The 27485-nt window shown below is 45.1% G+C and overlaps 1 protein-coding gene across 4 annotated transcripts in view; it reads right to left on the minus strand.

Moving 5' to 3' along the window:
* atp8a1 (ATPase phospholipid transporting 8A1) overlaps nucleotides 1–27485 on the minus strand; it is a 508819-nt gene that overhangs the window by 196290 nt on the left and 285044 nt on the right. For all 4 annotated transcript variants that reach the window (XM_072496670.1, XM_072496671.1, XM_072496674.1 and 1 more), the window contains 3 exons: nucleotides 18190–18259; nucleotides 15549–15633; nucleotides 13143–13282 (listed from right to left, as the gene is read on the minus strand). In XM_072496670.1, coding sequence (XP_072352771.1) covers nucleotides 13143–13282; nucleotides 15549–15633; nucleotides 18190–18259 — 295 coding nt within the window. The remainder of the gene's footprint in view (nucleotides 1–13142; nucleotides 13283–15548; nucleotides 15634–18189; nucleotides 18260–27485) is intronic.

The raw sequence follows: 27485 nt of genomic DNA on the forward strand, positions 1-27485 counted from the left end.
CCCGTTATGTTGTTTAGGCCTTGCCACAACCGCCGAGCTGCTAGAGCTGGGAGGGCAAAGCACCTTGAGGATCACAGAGCACCAGGGGAGGGGAGGGGGAACAGCACCATCGGGAGTGTGGGGACTGGTATAAAACATTAAACACCCTTGTGCAGAACCAGTAGGTTGCCTCTGTCATTTTCTTCCGCAATGTATCACTGCGTGCAGGTGATGGGTGCGAGCGAGCACTCAACAGTCAGGCAGGGGTCAGACGATGGCAAAGATTGAGGAGTACAGGTGCTCAGCTCTCTGCGGGTCATCATCACACCCCTGCCCTCGGCAGTGACCCGCTGACGGTGTCGACACAGTACCAGCACCCAGAGTGATGTGATGTTTACCCTGGGAGGGTGGGAAATGGGGGTGGAGGGGTGGGTAAGGTAGCGATGACGGACCAGGCCATGTCCTCTGTGAATTAGGCGAGGTTGAGGGCCTCCTTGGCCTTCCAGGTGTGCCGGACCCTCACCACTGCCACCGGCCTTGCAGTCTCCGGTTAGCCCTCAGGTTCCTCTCTGGCCTTGTCCTCCAGCTCCTGTTGGTCTGGCGCGTCCTCATCATCCCTGTCCTCCTCTTCAGAAGTGGCCAGATGTTCCTCATCACCAACCTCCAACACGTCACCTGGCTGCTGTGCGAGGTTGTGGGGTGTACAGCAGACCACCAGAAAGCAAGCACCCATACAGGTGGTGCACTGGAGTCCACCACCGGAGCGGTCGAGTCATCAGAACCGTACCTTGAGCAGTCCGATGCTCCGCCTGATCACAGCCCGGGTGGTTAACATAGAGCACCCCCAGATGGCCCAGTAAGTAAAGGGCAACATGCATGGGATCTATGACCCACTAGACCTGGGGCATCCAGGCGATGGTGGAGAAACCTGCTGCCCAGGCATTTTGCTGAGCCTGGTCCATGTCAAAGATGATGTAGTCTTCCACCAGGACATTCATGATCTGTCAGATGCACCTTTTGGCTGTGGCCTGTGAGATGCCACACAGGTCCCCACTTCAGCCCTGGAATGATCCCGAGGCTTAAGGTTCAGGGCTGCGGTGACCTAGACGGTCACTGGGAGCAGGTTTCCTCCTCCTCCTCCACGTGGTGCCAAGTCTACGAGGACATGGCTCAGGTGTCACACAGTCTCTTTGCTGAGGTGGAGCCTCCTGCGGCATGCGCAGTCATCTGTTCAAACGATCAGCGATGCCTGTACACCCTGGGCCATCGTGGGACTCCCCCTCTGGGTCCCTCTCTGGCCTGATGGACGGCCGAGTCCTCAGGGTGTGGGGCGGTGTCTGGCACATGGGCCGCTGTCTCGAGGATCTGCAGATGCTGTTGCCGCCGTCTGCAGCATCTGTCCGCATTGCCTAGCAGCAGCACCACTAGGGAAACCTCTGCCTCCAACATCCCTGCCGCAATGTTCAATATCTCTGAGGAATTGGGAGAGGGAGTTAAACTGACAAACTATGGGGACTTCCACCCCGGGACCCTCCATTCCCCCAATGATCCCCCCTCTCCCGGAATGCCCTGCCCACGCATATCCAGCCACAGTTAGCCCACCCCCTCTCACCGGACCCCATACCTTGTACGCAAGACACCCGCTCACGTCACCTGGCCCGGGCACTTGTCTCCGCCCATCCTCCGGCTGTGGACACATCAGTTGTGTCCCATCCACTGAGTGTTTGGATGTTGGCTGTTGTCTGCGTTCAGACACAGTGTCCAGGCATCAAGGTCTGATTGGGATGCTAGGCAATGACTCCCACATATGCTACAGGCCCACCCACCCACGGGAATCCACTTGCGAAGTGCTCACTTAACCACAAATGCCAACTCCCTATTAGCAATAGTCTTGAGCTGCACGGCCAGAGGCGTTGGAAGTGTGTTGGTTGTGGGTGGTCGGTGGGGCAGACAGGGAGGGACAAGAGTTGCCCCTGGAATGGGTAAACGATCCAGGGGTTGGCATGGTGGTGCCGCGAGCAATTGCCAACCCCCTCCCCGCCCGACCATCCCATTGCGGACCACTCCTGCGAAGTGTCCCCATCCACCAACCAGGGGTCCACTACCTCCTGCTGAACACTGGGCAGCAAGCCCAGCGCCGACATGCTCTTTGCCTGTGAACAAAGATGGCTATTCACCTCCTCGGCTTCCCACGGAAGCCCTTCCGCCAGGTTCACGTTTTTAAAAAGGAGTACTAATCGGCGCCAGCATGACCACTTGCTGGGGAGGACGATGAATGACAAGAGGCCGTTGGATATGGGGTGGCTCCTGTTAATTGTATGGAAATAGGGCTCAAGTGATGATAATTGGTTTCTCGCCTCGAGATCCCAATTTCGCCGATAGGAGCGGGCCTGTTGCAGCGCAAATTGTTTGGTGCCTGGTGTGGTGCTCTGTTTTGGCCTCTCCTGCTATTCACCCGCCTCATTTCACTTGAGCGAGAGCGCAACGAGGCCGGAGAATCGCGCTCTCTGTGAAACATTGCCTCTCTTCAACCAGTACAGCAATTTTCAATTGAATTGCCACTTTATTATTATGCTTTCTAGTTTTAAACTGGCAAACTAGAAATAAACCTAATATAAACTGTACAGAGATAATATTAATTATTTCATGAAATTCAGTCCCAGTAATAGCACAAAGGAAATCCTTCATCTACAGCCCCTTTTCTAATTGATTTTTTGAATATTCTTTCATGGGTTATGGGTGTCGCCGGCAAGGCCGACTTCTTGATCCATTGGTGCAGATACACTCACAGTGCGGTTAGGAAGGGAGTTTCAGGATTTTGACTGAGCAGCTATGAAGCAATTGCGATATAGTTCCAAGTAAGGATGGTGTGAGACTTGGAGGGGGTGTGGCAGGTCGTCGTGTTTCCATGCATCTGCTGTGCTCGTCCTTCTAGGTGGTAGAGGTCATGAGTTTGGGAGGTGTTTTCAAAGGAGACTTGATAAACTTCTGCAGTACATCATGTATATAGTTTACACTGCTGCCATGGTGTGTCAGTGGTGCAGGGAAAAGTGGTGGATGCAGTGGCAATCAAGTGGGTTGCTTCATTCTGAATAGCGTGGAGTTTATCGAGTGTGTTTGGAGCAGCACTCATCCAGGCAAGTTCAGAGAATTTCATCACACTGTCGCTTGTGCCATGTTGATAGTGGACAGGCTATGGGGAATCAGATGATGAGTTACCTTCCACAGAATTCGTTCCCTCTGACCTGCTCTTGTAGCCACAGTTCAGTTTCTGGTCAATGTAATTCACAGGGTGTTGATAGTGGGGATTCAACGATGGTAAATCTAAGGTTTCGGATTTCGAGGTATAAATTCTCTTAACTAAAAAAACTCACAAGGTCTAAGTTTTTACTTTCTAACACTAGGGCCCTCAGTTATGCTTGACCTACAAGATCTGAATAGCGAGTATTTATTATCAAGTAGAATTTATTAACCAATATTTTACACATACTTAGCAACAGTGAAGACAACATAAACATATCTTATCTTTCAAGATCCCAGGAATTTGGTGTGGCAACAAAGACAATGGGTGGGATTCTCCGTTCCGCCCGGGATTCTCCACCTCGCTACCCAGCCGATGGGGTTTCCCATCATGGGCAGACCCATGCTGTCAGGAAATCCCAGGGTTGCCGGCACAATGGAGAGTCCCAATAGTGGAGAATCTAGTCCAATGTCTCTCTCTTTTGTTTTCAAAACGATGTTGAACTGTGTTCAGAAGAGTCATACCCCAGAAGCCATGGTATTACTATACCAACAAGTATTATGATTTCTCAACCGTTATCCCTCAGTCTCTCATTATTCAGCACTTCCTTTTTTGGAGATTAACTCTTCCTATCAGCTATAAGATGCTAATCATGGAGTCAACCCACCTTTGCAACCCCTGCTTTATGGGCTGTAAAGCGAGACAAAGCTTTATTTATTTTACATTCCATCACAAACAAAAAGTAATTTCCTTCCAGATACAGAGTCCATTAAGTCACATTCTCTTGTCAAAATGTTTTAACACAAATCTACTCAAATCAAAGGTCACTTGCTGTCATAATATCAGAGAATAAAGATTTCCTCTCTGGTACGGATTAATTAAAGCAATGCATGGTTTGTTTAAACATAAAGTGTCATCTTATTCTCAGACTGCTTTTAGCCATTCCTTCAAATGAATTATAAAAATAACCTCATTGTATTGTGGCCATTAAGACAGTGCACATGAGCAGCACAGTAGCAGTGGTTAGCACTGTTGCTTCACAGCGCCAGCGTCCCAGGTTCGATTCCTGGCTTGGGCTACTGTCTGTGCTGAGTCTACACGTTCTCTCCATGTCTGCGTGGGTTTTGTCCAGTTGCTCTGGTTTCCTCCCATAAGTTCCGAAAGACTGCTGTTAGGTGAATTTGACATTCTGAATTCTCCCTCTACCCAAACAGGTGCCGGGGTGTGGCGACTTGGGGATTTTCAGCGTAACTTCATTGCAGTGTTAACGTAAGCCTACTTGCGACAATAATATTATTATTACACCTGCTTCAACTCAAGACTCAAAGAAAGTCTATCACAAAACAATAAAGTAATTTGTTTCTTCACAAACAACTGCTTTCCTGTTCACTGTGTAACAAATTAAAACGGATCCTTTTTAAAAGTGGCTAAGGAATAAATTCCAAATACATTAGATTAGTAAAATTATCAAAATCTCATAGCAATGCCATTGATGGTTAGATTTTCTCTGCTGGAGATGTTCATTGTCTGGTTCTTGTGTGCTCTCATTGTTTTTTAAAAAAATATATTTTCATTGAAGCATTTGCAAAATTTTTATAACAAACAAAACAATAATAATATAAACATCAACATGGTAAACTAGACATTTCCCACCCAACCCCTTCTGTACGTCCCATTGCACCAACACGCCCCCCCCTTCCGAATGCTGCTTCTGCTGACATTTTAATTTTCCCTGAGAAAGTCGACGAACGGCTGCCACCTCTGGGAGTACCGCAGCATTGACCCCCTCAAGGGGAACTTTATTTTCGCCAGCTTGAGAAACCCAGCCATGTCACTGACCCAAGTCTCCACACTCCGAGGCTTCGAGTCCCTCCACATTAACAGGATCCATCTCCGGGCTACCAGGGAGGCAAAGGCCAGAACGTCTGCCTCTTTCACTCCCTGAACTCGCGGGTCTTCTGACACTCCAAAGATCGCTATCTCTGGACTCGGCACCACCCGCATACCTAGCACCTTGGACATTGCCTTGGCAAACCCCTGCCAGAATCCACCAAGCTTCAGGCATGCCAAAACATATGGACATGGTTTGCTGGGCTTCCCGCACACCTCGCACTTCTACCCCGAAAAACGTGCTCATCCTCGCCGCCACGTGTTCCCGGTGTACCACCTTAAACTGTATTAGACTGAGCCTGGCACATGATGAGGAGGAAATAACCCTGCTTAGGGCGTCCGCCCAAAGACCCGCCTCTAACTCCCCACCTAGCTCCACCTCCCACTTGCCCTTCAGTTCCTCCACCGAGGTCTCCTCTGCCTCCAACAACTCCTGATAGATATCTGACACTTTCCCCTCCCCCACCCAGGTACCGGACACTCCTCTGTCCTGTATCCCCCCCCGTGGCGGGATCAGCGGGAAAGCCAACACCTGTTTCCTCAGAAAGTCCCGGACTTGTAAATATCCGAAACGGTTCCCCGGCAGCAGCTTGAACTTGTCCTCCAGCGCCTTCAGACTGGGAAAGCTCCAGTCTATGAATAGATCTCCCATCCGTCTAATTCCTGCTCTCTGCCAACTTCGGAACCCGCCATCTATCCTGCCCGGCGAGAACCTGTGGTTATTGCAAATTGGGGTCCAGACTGATGCACCCGCCACCTTCTTATACCTCCTCCATTGCCCCCAGATCCTCAATACCGCCACCACCACTAGGCTAGTGGAGTAACAGGCCGGCGAGAACGGCAGATGTGCCGTTACCAGTGCTCCCAAACTGGTGCCTTTGCATGACGCCGCCTCCATCCACTCCCATGCCGACCCCTCCCCCACTACCTAATCATCGCTATATTCGCTGCCCAGTAGTAGTTGTAGATGTTTGGCAGCGCCAACCCACCCTCCCCCCGACTGCGCTCCAACAACATGTTCTTCACCCGCGGGGTTTTATTCACCCATACAAAGCCAGAAATAATCTGGTTTACCCGCTTGAAAAAGGCCTTAGGTATGAAGATGGGGAGGCACTGGAAGACAAACAAAAATCTGGGAAGAACTGTCATTTTCACGGTCTGCACCCTCCCCGCCAGCAATAGCGGAGCATATCCCATCTTTTAAAGTCCCCCTCCATTTGCTCCACCAGCCGGGTTAGGTTGAGCCTGTGTAATGCCTCCCGTGTGGTACCATTGTTACTTGCCACTTATCAGACTGATCCTGAATATTATCCAGGTCTTGCTGCATTTGGACATGGACTGCTTCAGGACCTGAGTTGCAAAACATTGTGCAATTATCAGCGGACATCCTCACTTCTGACCTTATGATAGAACGTCATTGAAGAAGCAGCTGAAGATGGTTGGGGCAAGGACACTACCCTGAGGAACTCCTGTAGTGATGTCCTGAAGAGTGATCTCCAACAACCACAACCATCTTTCTTTGTGCTTGGTATGACTCCAAACAGTGGACAGAAATCCCCCCGATTCCCATTGACTTTGGATTGCTTGGGTTCCTTGATGCCACACTTGCGTCAAATACTACCTTAATGTCATGAGTATTCTCACCTCTCAAGATCATGTTTTGGTCAAGGCTGTAATGAGATCAAGAATGGAGTCGTCCTCGCGAAACACAACCTAAGCATGAGTGAGCAGGTTATTGCTGAGTAAACGTTCCTTCATTGCACTGTCCACAATCAACAGCAAACCGATGGGGCAGAAATTGGCCAGTTTGGATTTGTGCTTCTCTTTGTGGACGGGACATATGTGTGTAACTTTCCACATTGCCCAGTAGATGCCAGTGTCATAATTGTACTGAAACAGCTTGGCTAGGGGCATGGTTGGTTCTGGAGCACAAGTCTTCAGTAATAATTCCAGAACGTTGTTAGAGGTCAGTCGCCTCAGTCCAATGGCATTGCTGCAGGAGTTCCTCAGGGTAGTGCCCTTTCCCAAACATCTTCAGCTGCTTCAACAATGACTTGCTTCCCCTCTATCATAAAGTCCGAAATGGAGATGTTTGTTGATGATAGGACAATGCTCAGCACCATTCACAAGTCCTCAGATACTGAAGAAGACTGTATCCATAATCAGCAAGATCTGGTCAACATTGAAAATTCTGTGACAAGCAATTCACCTCTTGCCTCCCCAAAGCCAGTTCACCTTTGACAAGACAAGTCAGTGTGATGGAATACTCTCCACTTGCCTGGTTGAGTGTAGCTTCAACGGCACTCAAGAAGTTGAACGGCATCCAAGACACAGCAGTCCACTTGATTTGCACCCCATCAACCATATTAAACATTCACTCCCTCCACCAGTGACGCACAGTGGCAGTAGTGTGCACCATCTACAAGATGCACAGCACCATTGACCAAGGCTCCATCGACAAAACCTTTGAAAATCCAAAACTTCAAACACGTAAAATGACAAATGCATCAGATGCATAGGACACCACCACCTGCTAGTTCCTCTCGCAGCCATACAACATCCTGACTTGGACCTATATTTCCATGGTTCCTTTGCTGCTGGATCAAAATCCTGCAACTTCCTTCCTAACAGCACTGTGGGTGTACCTGCATCACACAGACTCCCGAGGTTCAAGTGGGGTGCTCACCACCACCTTCTGAACAACAATTAGGGATGGACAATAAAAGCAAGCCGAGCCAGCGATGTCCATATTCAGTGTATAAAATTTTTAAAAATGTTGCTGGCATGACAAACATTACCTGTTTATTTAAATCACAATGAAGACCAGTGATTTATATCCCATTCAAGTTATGTAGTTATGTACCACAAATCACCTGTGAATTATTAGATCTTAATTTTGCCAATGGTGGGACAGAGAGGCTGCCTGCTCCAATTACCGTAATTAAAACACCATTTTGTGGTGCTGTTGGTATTTGGGTGGACCCCAAGAATCCTGCATTTTGCATCAGTGACCACCCCTCCTGGGACGCTAACAGTACAAGATGCACAGTGGCAGCAGTGTGCACCATCTACATGATTGTGCCGGATGCATCAGGAGCCTGCCTGCCTGCCAGCCTCAATTGAATGGCGGGCCCGCAAGCAGGTAAATAGCTCACCCGTGTTAAAATCTCAGGATCTGCTTTGCACTCTGACATCGGGCACGTGACAACACTCAAACATCATTAGAAACAAGATCTCTGCCTTGAGAGCAATGTTTGCCAGGCAGGCAGGCAGACACACACACACACACACACACACACACACACACACGCACAGACACACACGCACAGACACACACGCACAGACACACACGCACAGACACACACGCACAGACACACACGCACAGACACACACGCACAGACACACACGCACAGACACACACGCACAGACACACACGCACAGACACACACACGCACAGACACACACACGCACAGACACACACACGCACAGACACACACACGCACAGACACACACACGCACAGACACACACACGCACAGACACACACACGCACAGACACACACACGCACAGACACACACACGCACAGACACACACACGCACAGACACACACACGCACAGACACACACACGCGCACACACACACGCGCACACACACACGCGCACACACACACGCGCACACACACACGCGCACACACACACGCGCACACACACACGCGCACACACACACGCGCACACACACACGCGCACACACACACGCGCACACACACACGCGCACACACACACGCGCACACACACACGCGCACACACACACGCGCACACACACACGCGCACACACACACGCGCACACACACACGCGCACACACACACACGCACACACACACACACACAGGCACACACACACACAGGCACACACACACACAGGCACACACACACAGGCACACACACACACAGGCACACACACACACAGGCACACACACACACAGGCACACACACACACAGGCACACACACACACAGGCACACACACACACAGGCACACACACACACAGGCACACACACACAGGCGCACACACACACAGGCACACACACATAGACACACACACACAGATACACACACACAGACACACACACACAGACAGACAAAAACCCTTCTTTAAAATAGTGACTTGCATGTCACCGTGTCCACACACAAGTACCTGGTCAATGTTCCTGCATGCAGGAAATTTGCATGCCCGCCACAGCTTTTTGAATTGTACCCACTGGGGTGGGGGGGCACACCTTATGGAGCAACGTAGACTCACAACAACACCTGGATTTTCATGTTATTCTGTGCATGTCAGAACTACCGAAGTTACTATCAATTTTAGTGGAGTGCTGAAAATGAATACAGCAAAATCTAGGCCAATGCTTCCCACAACGATCAGAAATCTAATTTCCAAACATGGCCCTTGAGCAGCAAAGTGGAAAATGAATGTTGGCTTTTTCAAATAGAACTGTCAGATCAGATCAGCGCAGGATCTATACTGACAAATATGTGAAAGTCCATGAGTACCAGAGAAATGAGAAGGTGGTGCGAATGACAGTGATTCTCTCAGTACCCAAATTTAGAGATGCACACTAAAAATTTGAAAGGTCGCAACAGAGTGCGATATACCAGCCTCACTCAGAAATAAGTTACAAATTATTTGGTGAGCTGTCAGGGATGATTCAAGAGTGTAATTTGAACCTTGAAAATTGATTCTCACTATAATTTCTTACAGCGCATTCGGAGGTCAGAAAAAGACAAACAAGTTTGAATATTCTCCACAATATTTATCAACAGGATTGTCTGAAGAACCAAATGTCAATGCAAAGATAGATGACAAATGTTGTAGTGCATAGGAATTGCAATCTCACTATCTGGCTGAGCCGATTCTCTTGTTCTGATAATTCAGTCACCAAAACACAAACTGGAATTGCCTCTAATGCAGATATCCTGGAGTTGTCTACAGTTAATAGGTTATTTTAATACCAAGAGATGGAGTAAACACTTAACGTTTTTGAAATATAAAATAGAAACAGAAAATGCTGGAAAAATTGAGGCCTGGCAGCATCTGCGGAGAGAGCAACAGAGTTAAGGTTTTGATTCTATATGATTTCTTCAGAGCCTCTTCTTCGAGGCATTGAAACGTCAACTCTATTTCTCTCTCCACAGATGCTGCCAGACCTCCCAAGTCTTTCCAGTATTTGTTTCAGAATTCAACAGTATTTTGCTTTTATTCATAACTTTGTTTTGAGAAGATTAATATGCGTCCTGATTTTTGGAGATTATGGCACGGTAATGAGAAAAAGTCCATTCTTTTCTAGTCTTACACAGGAATATGTTGGTAGCTCAGGTGCGCGGTCATCTTTTGCACTCTGCCATTTTTGTCAGGTTCACTCTGCCACTCCCAAAAGCTCAGTCTTAATGCCACGACCAAACACATCTTCCCTTGAAAGCATTCCAAAGGGATCGCTTGTGCCGTGACCCCCTGGTCTACTTCTGCCACCAATAACACCTCTTCCTGTCCGAGGCACCTTTCCGTGCAAGTGCAGGAGGTGCAACACCTTTATTTTCATCTCCTCCCTTCTCACTATCCAAGCTCCCAAGCACTCTCTCCAAATGAAACAGCGATTTTTTTCAACTTCTTTTAATTTAATATACTGTATTCGCTGTTCATGACGTGGCCTCCTCCACATTGGGGAGACCAAATGTAGACTGGTTGACTGCTTTGCAGAACACCTCTGTTCAGTCCGTAAGCATAACAGAGCTTCTGGTTGCTCGTCATTTTAAGTCTCCTCCCATGCTGATCTTTCTGTTGATGGCCTGCTTGCGTTCCAATGCTGCTCAAAGAACAGCATCTCGTCCTTTATCTCAGCATTCTACAGCCCTCTGGACTCAACATAGAGTTCAACAACTTTAGACCATAACCTCTACCATCATGTTCCATGTGTTTTCTTTCCTTTTGTTTGTTTTTCTGGATTGGTTGCATTTGCTTCTTTCTTTATCCCTTACCATTGCATTCTGATGATTATTATATATCCATGCCTGCCTCATTTGGACACAATCTTTGTTTATTACTATATCCATTACTTCTCTCTTTGGCTGTTGCATCATAAAATCTTTTGACATATAATTTCCCTTGCCCTCCACCCATCACAGATCTTCACCATAATTATTTTTGCCCCTGCTTCCCCAGGCTTAAATATTTTTACATTTCTACCTTTCTTCAGTTCTGATGAGAGATCATCGACTTGAAACTCTCCACAGATGTTGCCTGACCCGTTGAGCATTTCCAGCATAGAGTTTCTACAGTGCAAAAGCAGGCTATTTCGGCCACTGAGTCTGCACTTACCCTCCAAAAGAGCACCCCACCTGTATCCCATCCCCCGCCCTTTCCTCGTAACCCCACCTAACCTTTGGACACCAAGGGCAATTCTATCATGGTTAATCCACCTAACCTGCACATCTCTGGAGGTGGGAGGAAGCAGGATCACCCAGAGGAAACCCACGCAGGCACGGAGAGAATGTGCAGACTCCACACAGTCACCCAAAGCCAGAATCGGGCTGGATTTTACAGTGGGCATGAATTCGGGCACTGAAAAGCCCACCCTGCAGCCATAGTGATGGTGGAGGAGGGCAAAACAGGGCTGTCACCCTCAATGGGCAGAAGTCCCTTCCTTGGGAGCTGGAATCCCAGCAGCGCCAAAACAGAGTAGTTGGTGCTGCTGAGGCTGATAGTATGCCCATGAAGAAGGCACGTTGTTTGGACCCAGGTAAGTGGGGGATCTTTGACAGGGAGGAATCGGGCAGCCGAGGGAGGGAAGCGACAGGTTGGATGGCCTGTTTTGGAGGCCATGATGGGGAGGAACAAAGGGGGACAACATCTTGCGTGGGGTGCCTCAATGAGCAAAAGGCATTCCCCCAATGCTGTTACCCACCCATTTCCTTTCCGCCTTTAAAAAAAATATTTTAAAATGCTCTTGCCCACTCCCACCAACCATTTAATAGCATGGGCAGCATTTTCTACACATCAATTGGCTTATTAACAAACTCAATTGATGCTTAGTTAGTTTAAAATGGTGAGTGGACTACTGGTTTCAGCGCCTGCCCACCTACCGTGATGTGGGTCCCCAGCTTGGGAGTGGACAGGAAAGTGGTGGCATGCTAACCCTTGTATTATACCTGGCTCTCATATCCCCTCACCGAAAACATACCCAGCTGGGGCCTTTAAAATCCAACCTATAATCACCAATTTTTATAGCTCCCTTTTAAGTAAAGGGCCACCTTCCTCATAATTCATTAGCAGTGTGCACCATCTACAAGATACATTCATAGAATCCTTACAGTGCAAAAGGAGACCATTCGGCCCATTGGGTCTGCACCAATCTCCAAAAGAGCACCCTCCCCAGGCCCACACCATAACCACATCTCGCTTTTCTTTTGAACACTAAGGGGCAATTTAGCTAATCCACCTAACCTTCACATCTCTATATGTGGGAGGAAACTGGAGCAACCAGAGGAACCCAATGCAGACACGTGGAGTATATGCAACCTCCAGACAGAGACAGTCACCAAAGGTCGGAATCGAATCCGGGTGCCTGGCGCTGTGAGGCAGCAGTGCCAACCACTATGCCACCATGCTGCATTGCAGGAACTCACCAAGATTCCTTAGGCAACACCTTCTAAACCCACGACCATTACCATCCACAAGGACAAGATCAGCAGACACATGAGAACACCGGCACATGGAAGTTCCCCTTGAAGTCACTCACCAACCTGACTTGGGACTATATCACGTTCGTTCACTGCTGCTTGGTCAAAATCCTGGAATACCCTTCCTAACAGCACTGTGGGTGTACCTACATGACAGAGGCAGCAGCTCAAGAAAGCCATCTCACCATCACCTTCTCGAGGGCAATTAGGGTTGGACAATAGATGCTGGCCTGACCAGCGAAACCCACATCCCACAAATGAATTTTTTAAAAATAGAGGAAGAAGTGTCTGAAACACTTACTTTTTCAATCAATTCATAACTCTCTTCAAGCTTGAGTATCCTGTTCTGCAGTGCAGTAGTAGCACGATGGTATACTTCCAACCAATCCTGGTACATGGTTTCAGAAATCTCAGCAACAGCAAAACACAACGTTCTCAAACCTGCAACAGTAAAATTCAATATTATTACAATTCTAATGGAAGCCAAACCAAATATAACCTTGAAAAAAATAAGATCGGTCAGAACAAAAAAACTCAGAAGGGTATGGAAATTGAAGAATACATTCCATAACAAAGGGTAGGGCGGTATTGCAAAATCATTCTATTTTATAAAGTCTTGGGAAATATTCCAATTTATAGCCAAAAATTCCTCTTTGTTTTTATTGTAATGTCCAGTTATATCGAAATGATTAAATGGGTTTTAAGCAAAAATGCCTATTACATTATTACTCAGCAACAATCTGATCACACCAGTCAGCTGGAACACTGCCAGCTTTTGGTTATGAGCAGGCAATTGAAGAAACATTGCAAGGCCTTCAGTCAGTTATCCCTGCCAAGAGGCAGAACCCGGTGAGAAATTTCAAGTACCTAGATGTAACCACACTGGAATGTCCCCATCTGTCATCCTTCATACTACTAGATGATCAGGGTTAATTTCTGATCTTTCTTCATAGAGCCAGACGAAGGCAGTTTTATCTTCTCTCATCTAATGTACACTAGTTCACCAGCAGCAGAGCTTGCCGTTAGCTGCATGTAGAATGTAAGCCTGCTGGGACTCATTAACACCATCAGTCCCACGGATTTACTGGACAGCAAGTTCATTGTAAAATTCTGGCACTCTTGCACACAATAAATTGCATGAAGCTCATGATTCGGGAAATGACGGTACCACCGTGGGATCCACATGGTGTAAAAGTAGCTTTAGTGTTAGACAAGCTTAGACATTTTATTTGGATCAGTTATTTTGTATTTCACCCTACGTGAAAATTGCATGAACTTACCAAAACCTCTAAACGGATCAAAGATACTTCAATACACCCTTGCATGCGAACTCTGAACAGGTATTTTCATATTCAACTTCAGCACACAATCATAGAATACATTACTAAATAAATGGCAATGAATGGTACTGGAGTTTCATGCAGTTTGTCTGTTAACCTCACTGAAATTCACTTGGCAGATCTGGAATTTTAATAAGTTACAGAAAGTTTTGAAGAGGCTTAAAAAATTGGGTTTCTGGTATTTGGTTCAATGAGAAATTCTGCGATCATGTATTTCCTAAAGCATAGGCTGTAACATCTGAGCTCCAAGGCCATGTATCTGAGGGGTGCACCAAAGATGTATTGGGGTACACCTCCACTCCAACCCTGAAGATCCCGAAGGATCACTGTGAATCTGAAGTCACATATAGGCCAGGCCAGGCATAGGTGACAGATTTCCTTCCCCAACATCCATTAGAGAACTAGATGGGTTTTACGGCCATTGTTTCATGGTTCATTATTCGACTTTTAATTCCAGATTTTTTCATTGAACTGAAATTTCACCATCTCCCATTGTGGGATTTGAGCCCACGACCCCAAACTAGCCCACTGGCTAACACTGCTGCCTCAGCGTAAGGGACCTGGATTCAATTCCCACCTCGGGTGACTGCCTATGTATTTTTTGCACTAGTCTGCATGGGTTTCCTCTGGGTGCTCCAAAGGTTAGATGAGGTTACTGGGTTACAAGGTTAGGATGGAAGAATGGGCCTCGGTAGGGTGCTCCTTCGGAGTATCGGTGCGGACTCAATGTGCCAAGTAGCCTTCTTCTGCACTGTAGGGATTCTATGATTGCACAGCAATTGTCCAGGAAGTCATGCACTGGGAACCATCCAAAAGTGGGATTTAATTTGCAAACTTTGGATGGCTCCATCGGTCATACAACAAGTTACCCAGAAAAGTTTAGAAAAATTAAAAGCACTGCTATCTTCTGGCACTGACCCATGGGACTCCCCCCCATCCCTCTGATCCCCCATGGAACTGCCATCTCCTGCCACATGTCTCTAGCTACAGCTTTGGATGGCTTCTTTTGCATGGGAGCCGAGCAAGGATCCTCTCTCTGTCTGAGAAGATTTCAAATCAGTCGCTGAGAGATTTTGTTGTGGCCCCATTGCTGAGTTCCACCTTTCCGAAATAAAAGGGTTGAACCTTGAGTTTTGGGCTAACAGCATGCAATGGCTTTTGCAATCAAACAGTTGATGTTTATGTTTTTCAGGTGGACTCAGCAGGTGCTGCAGCCATAGTGGAATAGTCACCATTGAAGATGGGAGGAAGGACCAGGGACAGATTGTGTTGACATCTGGGTGGAAACCAAGTGGTAACTCCAGACTATCGTTTTAAATCACAGCCTTGGTTTAAAAGCAATTGGATACACACTGTAAAGCACAAACCTTCTGTAGCAAACTGCTCTAAATGCTTCAAAGTAATGTCTTTGTATCTTGAACTCTCAGACAAACGCTCATAAATAACAGTATCCTGTAAAATAAAATCATGTTATAAAATACAATTGATCATCACTGAACTTGCATATTACAATTACTTCAGATTGCCATTTGAATTATATAATATCCTATTAAGGGTGCTGTTTTTCCAACGGTCTGTCTATTACCCGGAACTACTACTAACAATACAACTAATAGAACTTGATTGCTTGTAGCAGGGGTTGTTCCAACCAAGGACATGGAGATTCTTGTTGAGCTGCTCCAATGAAAATCCTCAGCTGCACATGCCCACATTCAATAACAGCGGCTTAGAGAGCTGAGCCCTTGCTGCAAAGGTAATTGGAGTCAGGCACATGCTTGACGAAGAAGAAGTGGGATGTTGCTGGAAGCATTAGCCACCTGCTGTTACATCTGTCTCACAACCAAAGCTACCTAGAAACTGAAGTCAATACTCAGCTCGGATTGCCAGCCGAATCAAGGAGATGCATGTGTAAGGAAAAGGTCCATCTGATCTTTGACCCTTTCAGATGGGGTTACTCATTGGACTTCATCTGGAACATCTGTCTCATGGCCTTGGAAATTCATGTGTGTCCATGCACAGAGATTTTTCCCTATTAACTACAGTTAGGGGCTTGACACCTGCTCATCCTAATCATCCACACTGAAACAACACCCAGCTCACTGGCATTGAACATCCCAATGCAAGATGCTGCACTATCTCTGCAGCCATGTCAAGATTCTATAGGCATAATTCTCCTGAGCCCCTCCTGTGGGTTCGATGAGAGCCATTGGGGGAGAGCATGGCAGGATGCTCAGATATCAGTTTCACGCTGGCATGAATTTACAGTGTCATAATCTACTGATGGCTGCCATTGTGGGTTGGAAAACCAGCCTGAGGCCAGCATGAACCTAGTTTCCGTACCGTTAATAGGATGTAGATGGAGGCCCAACCCCCAACACCAGATTCTCAGTGATGCCGATGGGAAAACACGTCAATGTGAAACGCATTCAGAACAAAGTGGTGTGTAGATGCGGGGACTCATCTGAACAATAACTGGAGCTGCCTCCAGAGTTCAGGATGAAGGCCGCCCGCAACCCTGGAACACCACAACAGTGGAGCAAGAGAGCATTGTCAGGTGGTACTTCCAGATTAAGTGCCCTGGAGGGGGTTCATCTTCCAGCCTCGAAATGTTCCTGGAGATCCACCTTTGTTCTCAGGAGATCAACCTTCTTTCTACCATAGTGGGTCAGTGATGCTGGACACCTTTTCAATATGGCAGCTGGACATGATAGTGCACTACGCGCCATACAGGCCTGCACCATAATGAATACAATGTGTAACGTCCAGGTGCATAATTAACAAGGTCAGGGATGGAAGGCTTGGGTATGTTTTTTGCCAGCCGCAGGGGTAAACAGTCCATGTTCCCATCTCCGCCATGGAACCTAGTCCCAAAATGGGAGAATTCTGTCCAGTGGATGCATTGGTTACAATCTCCCAAAATTCCCTAGATTCTGTAAAGTTCCTAGTAGATTGGAAAACCACAAATGCGATACCTCTGTTCCAGAAAGGAGACAGGCAGAAAGCAAGGAACTCTAGGCCAGCTGATACAAAGTCCGTCTTTAGGAAAATGTTAGAACCCATTATTAAGGAAGTAATAACAGGACATTTAGAAAATCATAATATAATAAAACTGAGTCAAAATAATATTGTGAAAGGGAAATTCTGTTTGACAATTTATTGGAGATCTTTCAGGAAGTAACAAGCAGGGCAGGTAAAGGGGAAACCGGTCGATGTCGTGCATTTTTATTTCCAAAAGACAATTGGTAAGATGCCACATAAAATGTTACTACACAATACAAGAGCTTATGGTGTCAGGGGTGATATATTAGCATGTACAGAGGACTGGCCAGCTAGCAGGAAACAAAGTTAGGATAAATGAGTCATTTTCAGGATGGCAAACTGTAGCTAGTGTAATGCCACAAGGATGGGACTTCAACTATTAATGATCTATATTAATGACATATTATAGCCAAATTTGCTGATAAGAAGATAGCGCCTATCTTCCAAGGCTCCAAGCACTCCTTTCAAGTGAAACAGTGATTTACTTGTACTTATTTATATTTAGTGTACTGTATTCACAGTTCACAATGTGGCTCCTCTACACTGGGAAGTGTAAGTCTACACTGAGCGAAGACTTTGCGGAACACCTCCATCCAGACAAGACGCATGACCTCAAGCTTCCTGTTGTTTGTTATCTAAATTCTCCGCCTTGCTATCTTTCTTTAGTCTTGATGAAAGGTCATTGACCTGAATTGTAACTGTTTCCTGCCATATATGTTGCCTCACTCAGTGTATTTCCAGCATTTTGTTTTTATTTCTATATTTAATATTTGGAGAGTACATTATTTTGTTTTGACAAAAATTACAGAATTTTTGAAATACAAAATCTCACTGACTTAAATTATTATATTCCACTTTTGATTAGCAGTCAAGAAAAGGGATATCACTATTAACTTTGTATACTTCAGCAAAATCAACTTGATGAAAACACTCTTAAATGATAAGTATGCAGATTAGAGATAGACTTACTGCTCCTTTACAATAAAGTCTCAATTTTCCAGATGGCATCCGGACAATCACAGACATCCGCTTTCTATTGCTATAAAAAAATAAACCAAGGTTAAACATTTTTCTTGCACATACTTCAAAACCATTGTCATAACGAATCAATTTTTTTAATGCAGCACTGTTCCATTAGCTCAGCCATAGGTCACTAAGCATTCGAATATTTGCCCATAATGAACAGTTTATGTATATTGCTGGGAAAATAATTATTAAAGGTACTAGCTTGGGTACAATTTATTCTGGCCAGCTACAACAGGGTAGGTTTAACATCTAGGAGCGTTTCTGATATTGGAGTGACTTGGAAATTTGGCTTCACATACCCCAGTATCCCTCTCAATATTCAGTTAATTTATTCAGTGAATGCCTGAGCCATAGCACTTTCAGGTTTGATGTGCAGTCTATGCTGAGTTATATAAGTGGCGTGGAAGCATGGGCACTTCGGATTAAGGAGGGGGAAACTGCACTGTTTCTCATTTCTCATCATCATCTAACCATACATCCCAGCATCAAGTGAGAGCAAAATTTGATTTGGCTCAGTGGCACGGTGGCTAGCACTGTTGCCTCACTGCATCAAGGGCTCGGGTTCAATTCTAACCTTTGGTAACTGTGTGGAGTTTGCACATTCTCGGTGTCTGCATGGGTTTCCTCTGGGTTCTCAAGTTCCCTCCCAAGGTCCAAAAGATGGGCAGGTTAGATTTATTGGCCGTGCTAAATTGCCCCTTAATGACCAAAAGGTTAGTTGGGGTTACAGTGGCGTTGGCGTTGTCCCAGGAAAGGTGCTGCTTTGGAGGGTCAACGTAGATTTGATGGGCTGAATGGCCTCCTTCTGCACTGAAGGGGTTCTATGACTTTTAATAGTCCCTTCCTCCATGTCTCATTGTGAAGATGACAAGAAGAATGATTAGGGCTTGGTAATGGAATACCTCGGGTCAATGGAACTATACACAAGGCAATTTAGAACTCATCCATTGTTCCCATCTTCTCTTGGGAATTCTGCAACCACTTACACCTCCACTGGACCACCCTTTTGTTCCTGCACTTGTCCCTTTCTCCTTTTGCTTTGCACCATCATCCACATTAGACTCCATATCTTTTTATTAAAACAGTAAAAAATATATACAAGGCCAAACGGTACAAACACTAATTTTGTGTTGGGGAAACAGGGTACCCTCCCTTCAGTACCAATAATGGGGAGGGGGGGTAGGATACTCTATTATTAAAACAGTTCACAACACATATCTACAACAACAAAAAATGGTGCAAGCCCTAAACTTTGCGCTGGAGAAGAGGCGAAAGGAGAGTGGTGGGGAGGAAAGGAGTCGGAGTGTTGGTGGAGGCGGGCCCAATAGGACACTGCCTGAACTACCTACTGAGGCAGGAAAACAAAAGAACCTTCAATAAAGATGTGCCAGATTCCGGGAGGCCCCCAGAGGGAGTGAGGGGCAACAGAGTGCCAAGCACGAGTGAGCCCTGCACCCCACTGCAGAGAGCCTCATGTGCACCCTCCGCTCCTGACACTGGGCGGCTGACAACCTTCGAACAGTCGCCCTCCGGCCCAAATCCTCCATCACACAGTGCGGCAGGCGACACGGGCCCACCAACCAACCCAGGGCCTACCTTGATCCCGCCACCGGGATCATCGACAGGCGGGATCTCCTCAGGCTCCTCCTGGGGTCCTGGGCCAATGAGAGACGATGGTGCAGATGCCTGCTCCGCCCCTGCCGCCTGGTCACCGGAAGGCCTCGAAAATAACTCCGGAAACAGGTCCGGGAAGGTGGCAGAGGTGCCCGAAGACAGCGGTTGGGACAGAGGGTCTTCCAAACTATAATCCGCTGAGAGCCTAAGAAGCAGGGGGTTATCACTGACCCCCTCTTCTGAGAAATTGAACAAGTCCGGGGTGCTAAATGGTACCTGGTGGAACGGGCCCTCTAGACTAATAATGGTTACTTTTCAGGCTAGGAAGTTTGATTGGCAGTTATTAACTGCTTAGCACATTAAGTTTAATGTTCATAATTACTAGCCCTAAATAGATGTGGTGGGTTTAGTTTGCAATACAGCAACTTTCATGAAATGGTGAGGTTGACAGCAAGAAGCTGTTCTTGCAAAACCTGTGGTTGAGTGCTGCAGCTTGCACAGCAGCTTTTAAATATTCACATTTAACTGTGCATCTGCTTCTCCCCCGAGGTTGCTGCACCATTTAAGCATAAATAACGGTGAGTATCCGTAGTCTCACAGTTACGTTTTAATGCAAAATCTGCTTATGTTTCTGCTTGACAAATATTATTACTTTAACCTACTGAATGTTTCCAGCATTTACTGTTTTTATTGCAAATGAACAATAAATACTTTCATGAGGGGCTGAACCAGCAAGAAACAAAGATAATTGAAATAAAATTAAAAGAGAAAACGCATATGCCCTTAGGACCTCCTAAAGCAGTTTACTACCAATGAAGTGTAGCCATTGCTGCAATGTAGAAAACATGACATCAAATATTTGCACACAGTTGCACGTGATCATCAAATAATCTGCATTTTAAAAAAAAGTGATTTCAGCTGTGTAGGACATCAGGAAGACCTTCCTTGTTCTTCAAAATTGTGTTATGGGATCTTTTACAACCATCCAAAGGGGCAAATGGGGCGGAGGTTTCACATCTCCTCTTGACAGCCTTCAGCACGGCACTGGACATAACAAACTGGAGTAATATAGAACCATAGAAAATAGAAGCAGGAAAAGGCCATTCAGCCCTTCAAGCCTGCTCCATCATTCATTCTGATCATGGCTGATCAACAAGCTCAATACCCATTACCACCTTCCCCTCATATCCCTTGATCCCTTTTAGCTCCAAGAGCAAAATTTAATTCCTTCTTGAAATGACATGACTTTTTGGCCTCAACTACTTTCTGAGGTAGCGAAGTCCACGGATTGACCACTCTCTGGGTGAATCAATTTCTACTCACCTCAGTTCTAAAAGGCTAACTCCTTAACCTCAAACTATGACACGTAGTTCTGGACTCCCCCACCATCGGAAACATTCTTCCGGAATCTAAACGGTCTAATCCTGTTAGAATTTTTGTAAGTTTCTATCATATTCCCCTCTCACTCTTCTAAACTCCAATGAATATAATCCTAAACCAACTCAGTCTCTTCTCATATAACAGTCCCACCATCCCAGGAATCAGCCTGGTAAAGCTGCATTCCTTCCATAGCAAGAACACACTTCCTCAGATAAGAACACCAAAACTGCACACAATACTCCAGGTGTGGCCTCACCAATGTCCTATACATTGCAGTAAAACATCTCTATTCCTTTCCTCAAATCCTCTCGCTACGAAGGCCATTTGTCTTCTTTGCTGTCTGCTGTACCTTCCCGCTTACTTTCAACGAGGATATCAAGATCTCGTTGAGTATCCACTTCTCTCAATTTGCACCCATTCAAATAATAATCTGCCTTCCTATTTTTGCTACCAAAGCGGATAATAATAATCACTTATTGTCACAAGTAGGCTTCAATGAATTTACTGTGAAAAGCCCCGAGTCGCCACATTCCAGCGCCTGTTCAGGGAGGCTGGATAAACTCACATTTATCCACATGAGACTGCATCTGTCATGCATGTGCCCACTCACTCAACCTGTCCAAATTCCACTGAAGCATCTCTGCATCCTCCTCACAGCTCACCCTCCCATCCAACTTTGTATAATCTGCAAATTTGGAGATAATACTTTTAGTTCCCTAGTACTACCAAGTGAGCCATGGTTGACATCTGCCGAGATTTCCACAAAGCTTTAAATTTTTGTATGTACTTCTACAGTGGCTTGTACCTTGAACTGTTTGCTGTTGAGTCTATACAGCAAGTGGTCAGATAAATGGGCTGCTGAAGTTAGCTTTTCAGGAGATTTAAATGACCAGAAATCATATCAAACTTGATTTGAACAGTAATTTGATTTATTAATTGACTCACATGTTAGTGGCAATATTACAACTAGAATTCATTTTTGGTAACAAGCATATTTCTAGAAATGCGATGATGTTGGAGGATGAGTAGCCATTACAACTTAATTTTGAAATTATTGTCTTTATTTGGCAAATCGCTCCTTGGCATCTCATCATCTTTAATCTCTTGAATCCCTACAGAACTTTGAGATCTCTGTGCACCTCAAATTTATTACTCAGCTGCCTGAGCCTGCGCAATGCAATTTCCTATTTAAACTTATCCAACTATATATCCCTGGAAGATGTAGCCCAAAACTTTACACTTTGGCCAAAGCTGCCTGCCTCAAAATCATCTTTGGAGGCTTGGTGTCAAATTTATTTTTGACACCACTTTTATGAAGTTACTCAAGACAGTTAATTATGTCCGACACTGTATTACTGCAAATTCTCGTTGTCATTTGAACTGACTATTGACTACTCATCCTCAAATTACCATTAATTTTGAAGAGTTATGTTTTACACATGTTACTCCAGTAGCTGAATAGTAAAGGCATATTTGAATTGATTCTTAAATTTGGTTTATTTTCCTAGCAGACAAAATTCATTCTGAATTATTCAAGAAAGGAGACTGACAAAATGAAGGAAGTTGTAGGCCAGTTAGCCGAATATGTCACAGGGAAATGGCTAGAATCCATTATTAAGGCAGTTATAGCCGGATAATTAGAAAATCATAATGAGATCAGTCAGAGCCAACATGGTTTTATGAAAAATAAATTATGTTTGGTTGATTTACTAGAGCTCTTTGAGAAAGTAGCAAGTAATTTGGATAAAGGGAAACCTGTAGATGTGGTGTGCTTGGATTTCCAAAAGACATTTGATAAGGTTCCAGATCAAAAGTTATTATACAAAATAAGAACTCATGATATAGGGGGTAACATATTACCATGGATAATGGACTTGTTAGCTAACAGAAAGCAGAGAGTAGGGATAAATGGGTCTTGTTTTGGGGTTGGCAAGCTGTAACAAGTAGATTGCCGCCGAGTATGAAGGGACTGACCGTATGGGAGTTAAGTTTGCTAATGACACCAAGATAGGTAAGAATGTACGTTGGCAAGAAATGAAATGAAATGAAAATCGCTTATTGTCACGAGTAGGCTTCAAATGAAGTTACTGTGAAAAGCCCCTAGTCGCCACATTCCGGCATCCAGAAAGGGATGTAGATAGGTTATGGAGTCAGTACAAATTTGGCAGATGGAGTATGTGGAAAAATGTGAACTTGTCCGAACTTTGGTCAGAACAACAGAAAAGCAGTGTACTCTTTAAATGGAGAGAAATTGCAGAACCTGGTGGTACAGAGGGATCTGGATGTGCAGGTACACTAATCACAAACAGTTAGTATTGTTACGACACCTTGGGTGAGTGCGCTGTCAATTCCAGCCCCATAGGCCCCGGAGTCCCAACATAAGTGAATTAACCAATAATGTTTGGAAAGTTTCTCAGGTCTTTGGCTCTCGACTGCTCCAATGACTTACAGGCACCAGATTTGAAAGTCAAAGACAAAAGGCTGTTTATGTCTAATAAGAGAGACAAGACATTCAATAATTATAACAGAATATTGGCCAGCTTACCTATTACTCCCCCCCCCCTCCCCACCCACTTCTACTGTCCCATCCTCTACCCAAACATGCACTAAACCAGCACACATAGGGTAAGGGAAAGGGGTAAAATAAAAGGGATTAGAATGGAAGAGAGAGAGATGAGTGTCCTTGATGCTGATATTGAAATTGTTGCAGCCAGCTATCTTCCCAGGACACAGTGTTGGAACAACCAGTTAGATTGCTAATGAACCTCTTCTGGCTTGAACATTCAGGCAGGATTCTTGGGCTGTGGGAGTCCCTCTGGGGAGTCACTTTAACTTGCATCAACCTGGGCCTTCACATGGAGGATCCATCTCGTTTAATTCTGCCAAGCTTCCACCTCCACCAAATTAACTATCAGCCTCACTGAGATCAGGCTGGACCTCTCCAGATGAAAGTTTAAAAAGGATATTCAAACAACCCAATCTGCCTGCAGCTGGTGCTGGAGTGGATTTTCCCTGCAGGTCAAACTGGCTGTGCAGTGAGAAAAGCCTTTTCTTCAGGTCTTTGGTTAGAGATCAGAGCTGTGGCCCTCTTTGGGATCAAGCCTTTTCTTCAGGTCTTTGGTTAGAGATCAGAGCTGTGGTCCTCTTTGGCATCACAACAAAAAACTGAACATTTACCAGCTCGGCTGAGGAGAAATCAGAGCACCAAATGGGGTGTTTGAGAGAGAGAGATTCAAACAGAGCTTCCTTAAGCTCAGAGTTCAGAATGAAAACTGAAAGCAAATACAGTCTCACAAAGTAAGGAACATTCCAGAACAATCAGCACCAATCAGCATCGGGTGTCAGTTAGGACCTGGGGAAACTGAACAGATTATTGGCTGTCAGCCAAGTCCATTTAGATGAGTCATCAATGATGTCAGCATGGCCTGCTGGAGGATTCATCTTTTTTAATTAAAGGAGAAATCCATCTTAAAGGCTTAGGAGCCAGTGATTGTCCAGGCACAAAAATAATAAAAGCCAAGTAGAACAGAAATTACACAGGAAAACAAGGGACAATGATTTACAAGAGGATCCTTACAGTATGCATGCCCAGCAAGTGATTAGCAAGGCAAATGGAAAGCTGGCACTTTTTGCAAAGGGAATGGAAAATAAAAGTAGAGAAGTTTTATGGAACTGTACAGAGCCTTTGAGACCCCATATCTGGACTACTGTGTGTAGTTTTGTTCTTATTTGGAAAAGGCTATAATTGCATTGGAAGCAATTCAGAAATGGTTCATGTGGCTCATTCCTGGATACAGAACTTATCTTAAGAAAGGGTGAATTGCAGTTTAGAAGAATGAGAGGTGATCTTATAGAGATCCAGAGGTGATTTGATAAGGTCATTACTGGGAAGATGATTCTTCTTGCAGGGGAGACTAGAACTAAGGGACGCAATTTAAAAATGAGAGCGATGAGGAGAAATGCTTTCCCTGGGGGTCATTAGTCTGTGGAACTATTACCCCCAGATAGCAGTGGTGGCTGGGCCATTACATTTATTCAAGGCAGAGTTAGAGAGATTTTTGATAGACAAGGGAGTTGAGGATTATGGGGGTGGGGGGGGGCAAGACAGGAAAGTTGAGACCACAATCACGGTTGTACAGTGGTTAGCATTGTTGCTTCACAGTGCCAGGACGGAGGTTCGATTCATGCCTTGGGTCACTGTCTGCGGAGTTTTCACATTCTCTCCATGGCTGCGTAGGTTTCCTCCGGGTGCTCCGGTTTCCTCCCACAAGTCCCGAAAGAGGCGCTCGTTAGATGATCTGACATTCTGAATTCTCCATCCGAACAGGCGGCGTGTGGCGACTAGGGGATTTTCACAGTAACTTCATTGCAATGTTAATGTAAACCTACTTGTGACACTAATAAAGATTATTATAATTCGGCCATGATCTTATCGAATGGCAGAGCTAGCTCAAATGGCCTACTGTTGCTCCAAGTTTCGATGCTCTTATTAATTAAAATTTTAGACTGAATTCTCAATAACAGCTCTAAATAATTTATTGCATGCTGCTGTCTTAAAGGAGCACATGTCATTTTCTTTCTAGCACTGAACAGAAGCCAACCCTGTATCCATATACAGAAATTGGAAAGAATTATTTGCAGCATCTGCCACCCACACAGAAAGATGATTTACTGCTCACTGTATGCTTTTCCAGCTTCAAATTTTAAAAGTTGAAGTTTTGAAAGTTCTGATAAGCTTTGGAACATATCAAACCATGCATCTTGCATTTAATTTGATATATTTGGAATCTTTGAATTGTAGAAATGTTTATAAAACATTGATGAACACTGCCAAGATATATCTGACAGTTAAGTTAATGTAGCTACTACACAATGCAAATATGCTATACATAATAAACTATTTCCTGGCTAAAGATACCTCACACACAAAAAATACAAAAGCACACAAATTTCCCCTCATTAACATCTGCATGAAATATTTGGGGCAGCACGGTAGCATTGTGGATAGCACAATTGCTTCACAGCCCCAGGGTCCCAGGTTCGATTCCGGCTTGGGTCACTGTCTGTGCGGAGTCTGCACATCCTCACCGTGTGTGCGTGGGTTTCCTCCGGGTGCTCCGGTTTCCTCCCACAGTCCAAAGATGTGCAGGTTAGGTGGATCGGCCATGATAAATTGCCCTTAGTGTCCAAAATTGCCCTTAGTGTTGGGTGGGGTTACTGGGTTGTGGGGATAGGGTGGAGGTGTGGGCTTGGGTAGGGTGCTCTTTCCAAGAGCCGGTGCAGACTCGATGGGCCGAATGGCCTCCTTCTGCACTGTAAATTCTATGGTAATCTAAAAAAAACTCCCGCCATAGATGGATTTTGTGGTCTCACTCCAACCACAAAGAGGCGGAAAACAAGATTAATGTGTATGCAGCATATCCACACCATTCAGGATTCCGGTGTAATTTCTGTATGCAGGTAACGTTCCTTGAGTTTTTTAATCCATAAATGGCTGGTTAATAACTCGCATACAGATTTGCGTCATTTACGGATTTGCAAATGAAAGTAAGGATTTTGATACATTGCAAGACCAGGAGCCATTGGAGATTGGCAAGGTCAAGGGTGATATGAATGAATGAGAGTTTGTGTAAAGAAAATTTAAATAGAATATATTTTTTCCATTCAAATCAATTCATTAACATGCATGATTGGAATATTTGTTTGTTTTTTATGGCGCGGGCATTTACTACTTATTGCTCATCTCCAATTGCCCAAGGTGGTGGTGGAGGGAGGTAGTCTACTTTGTTGCAAATCATTTATTTTTAGTAGTATTCTGAGGAGTAATTTCAGAGGGCAGTTAGGAGTTATCCATGCTTTGGGACTGGAGTCAGTCTGAATGATGATAGTTGGTCCCGTTCTATAAAAGGGCTTTTATTTCAATCTGATTATACAGATAAGCTGAATTCAAATTTTGGAGCTGCCACTGTTGAATTCACAACCAGGTTACTCATCCAGTACCAGAACAACTGCCTACAATGAATGTTAAACAAAGAAAAGATATATTAATATCAGAAAGTAGTAATAGTAATGAGAATTCTCTAAAAATGTGGTCAGGTATGTGATTATTTTGAACAAACACTATTTTAATTATTGATCAGCAATCATAATCACGGAGCTGTTAATGATGTTTTTTCCACAAACCTAGAAAAGATATGCAAACATGTGGGGCGGAATCTTCTGATGCAAGTGTGTTGGTTTCAACG

Source organism: Scyliorhinus torazame, chromosome 3 (genome assembly GCF_047496885.1).
Source record: "Scyliorhinus torazame isolate Kashiwa2021f chromosome 3, sScyTor2.1, whole genome shotgun sequence".
Taxonomy (NCBI): domain Eukaryota; kingdom Metazoa; phylum Chordata; class Chondrichthyes; order Carcharhiniformes; family Scyliorhinidae; genus Scyliorhinus; species Scyliorhinus torazame.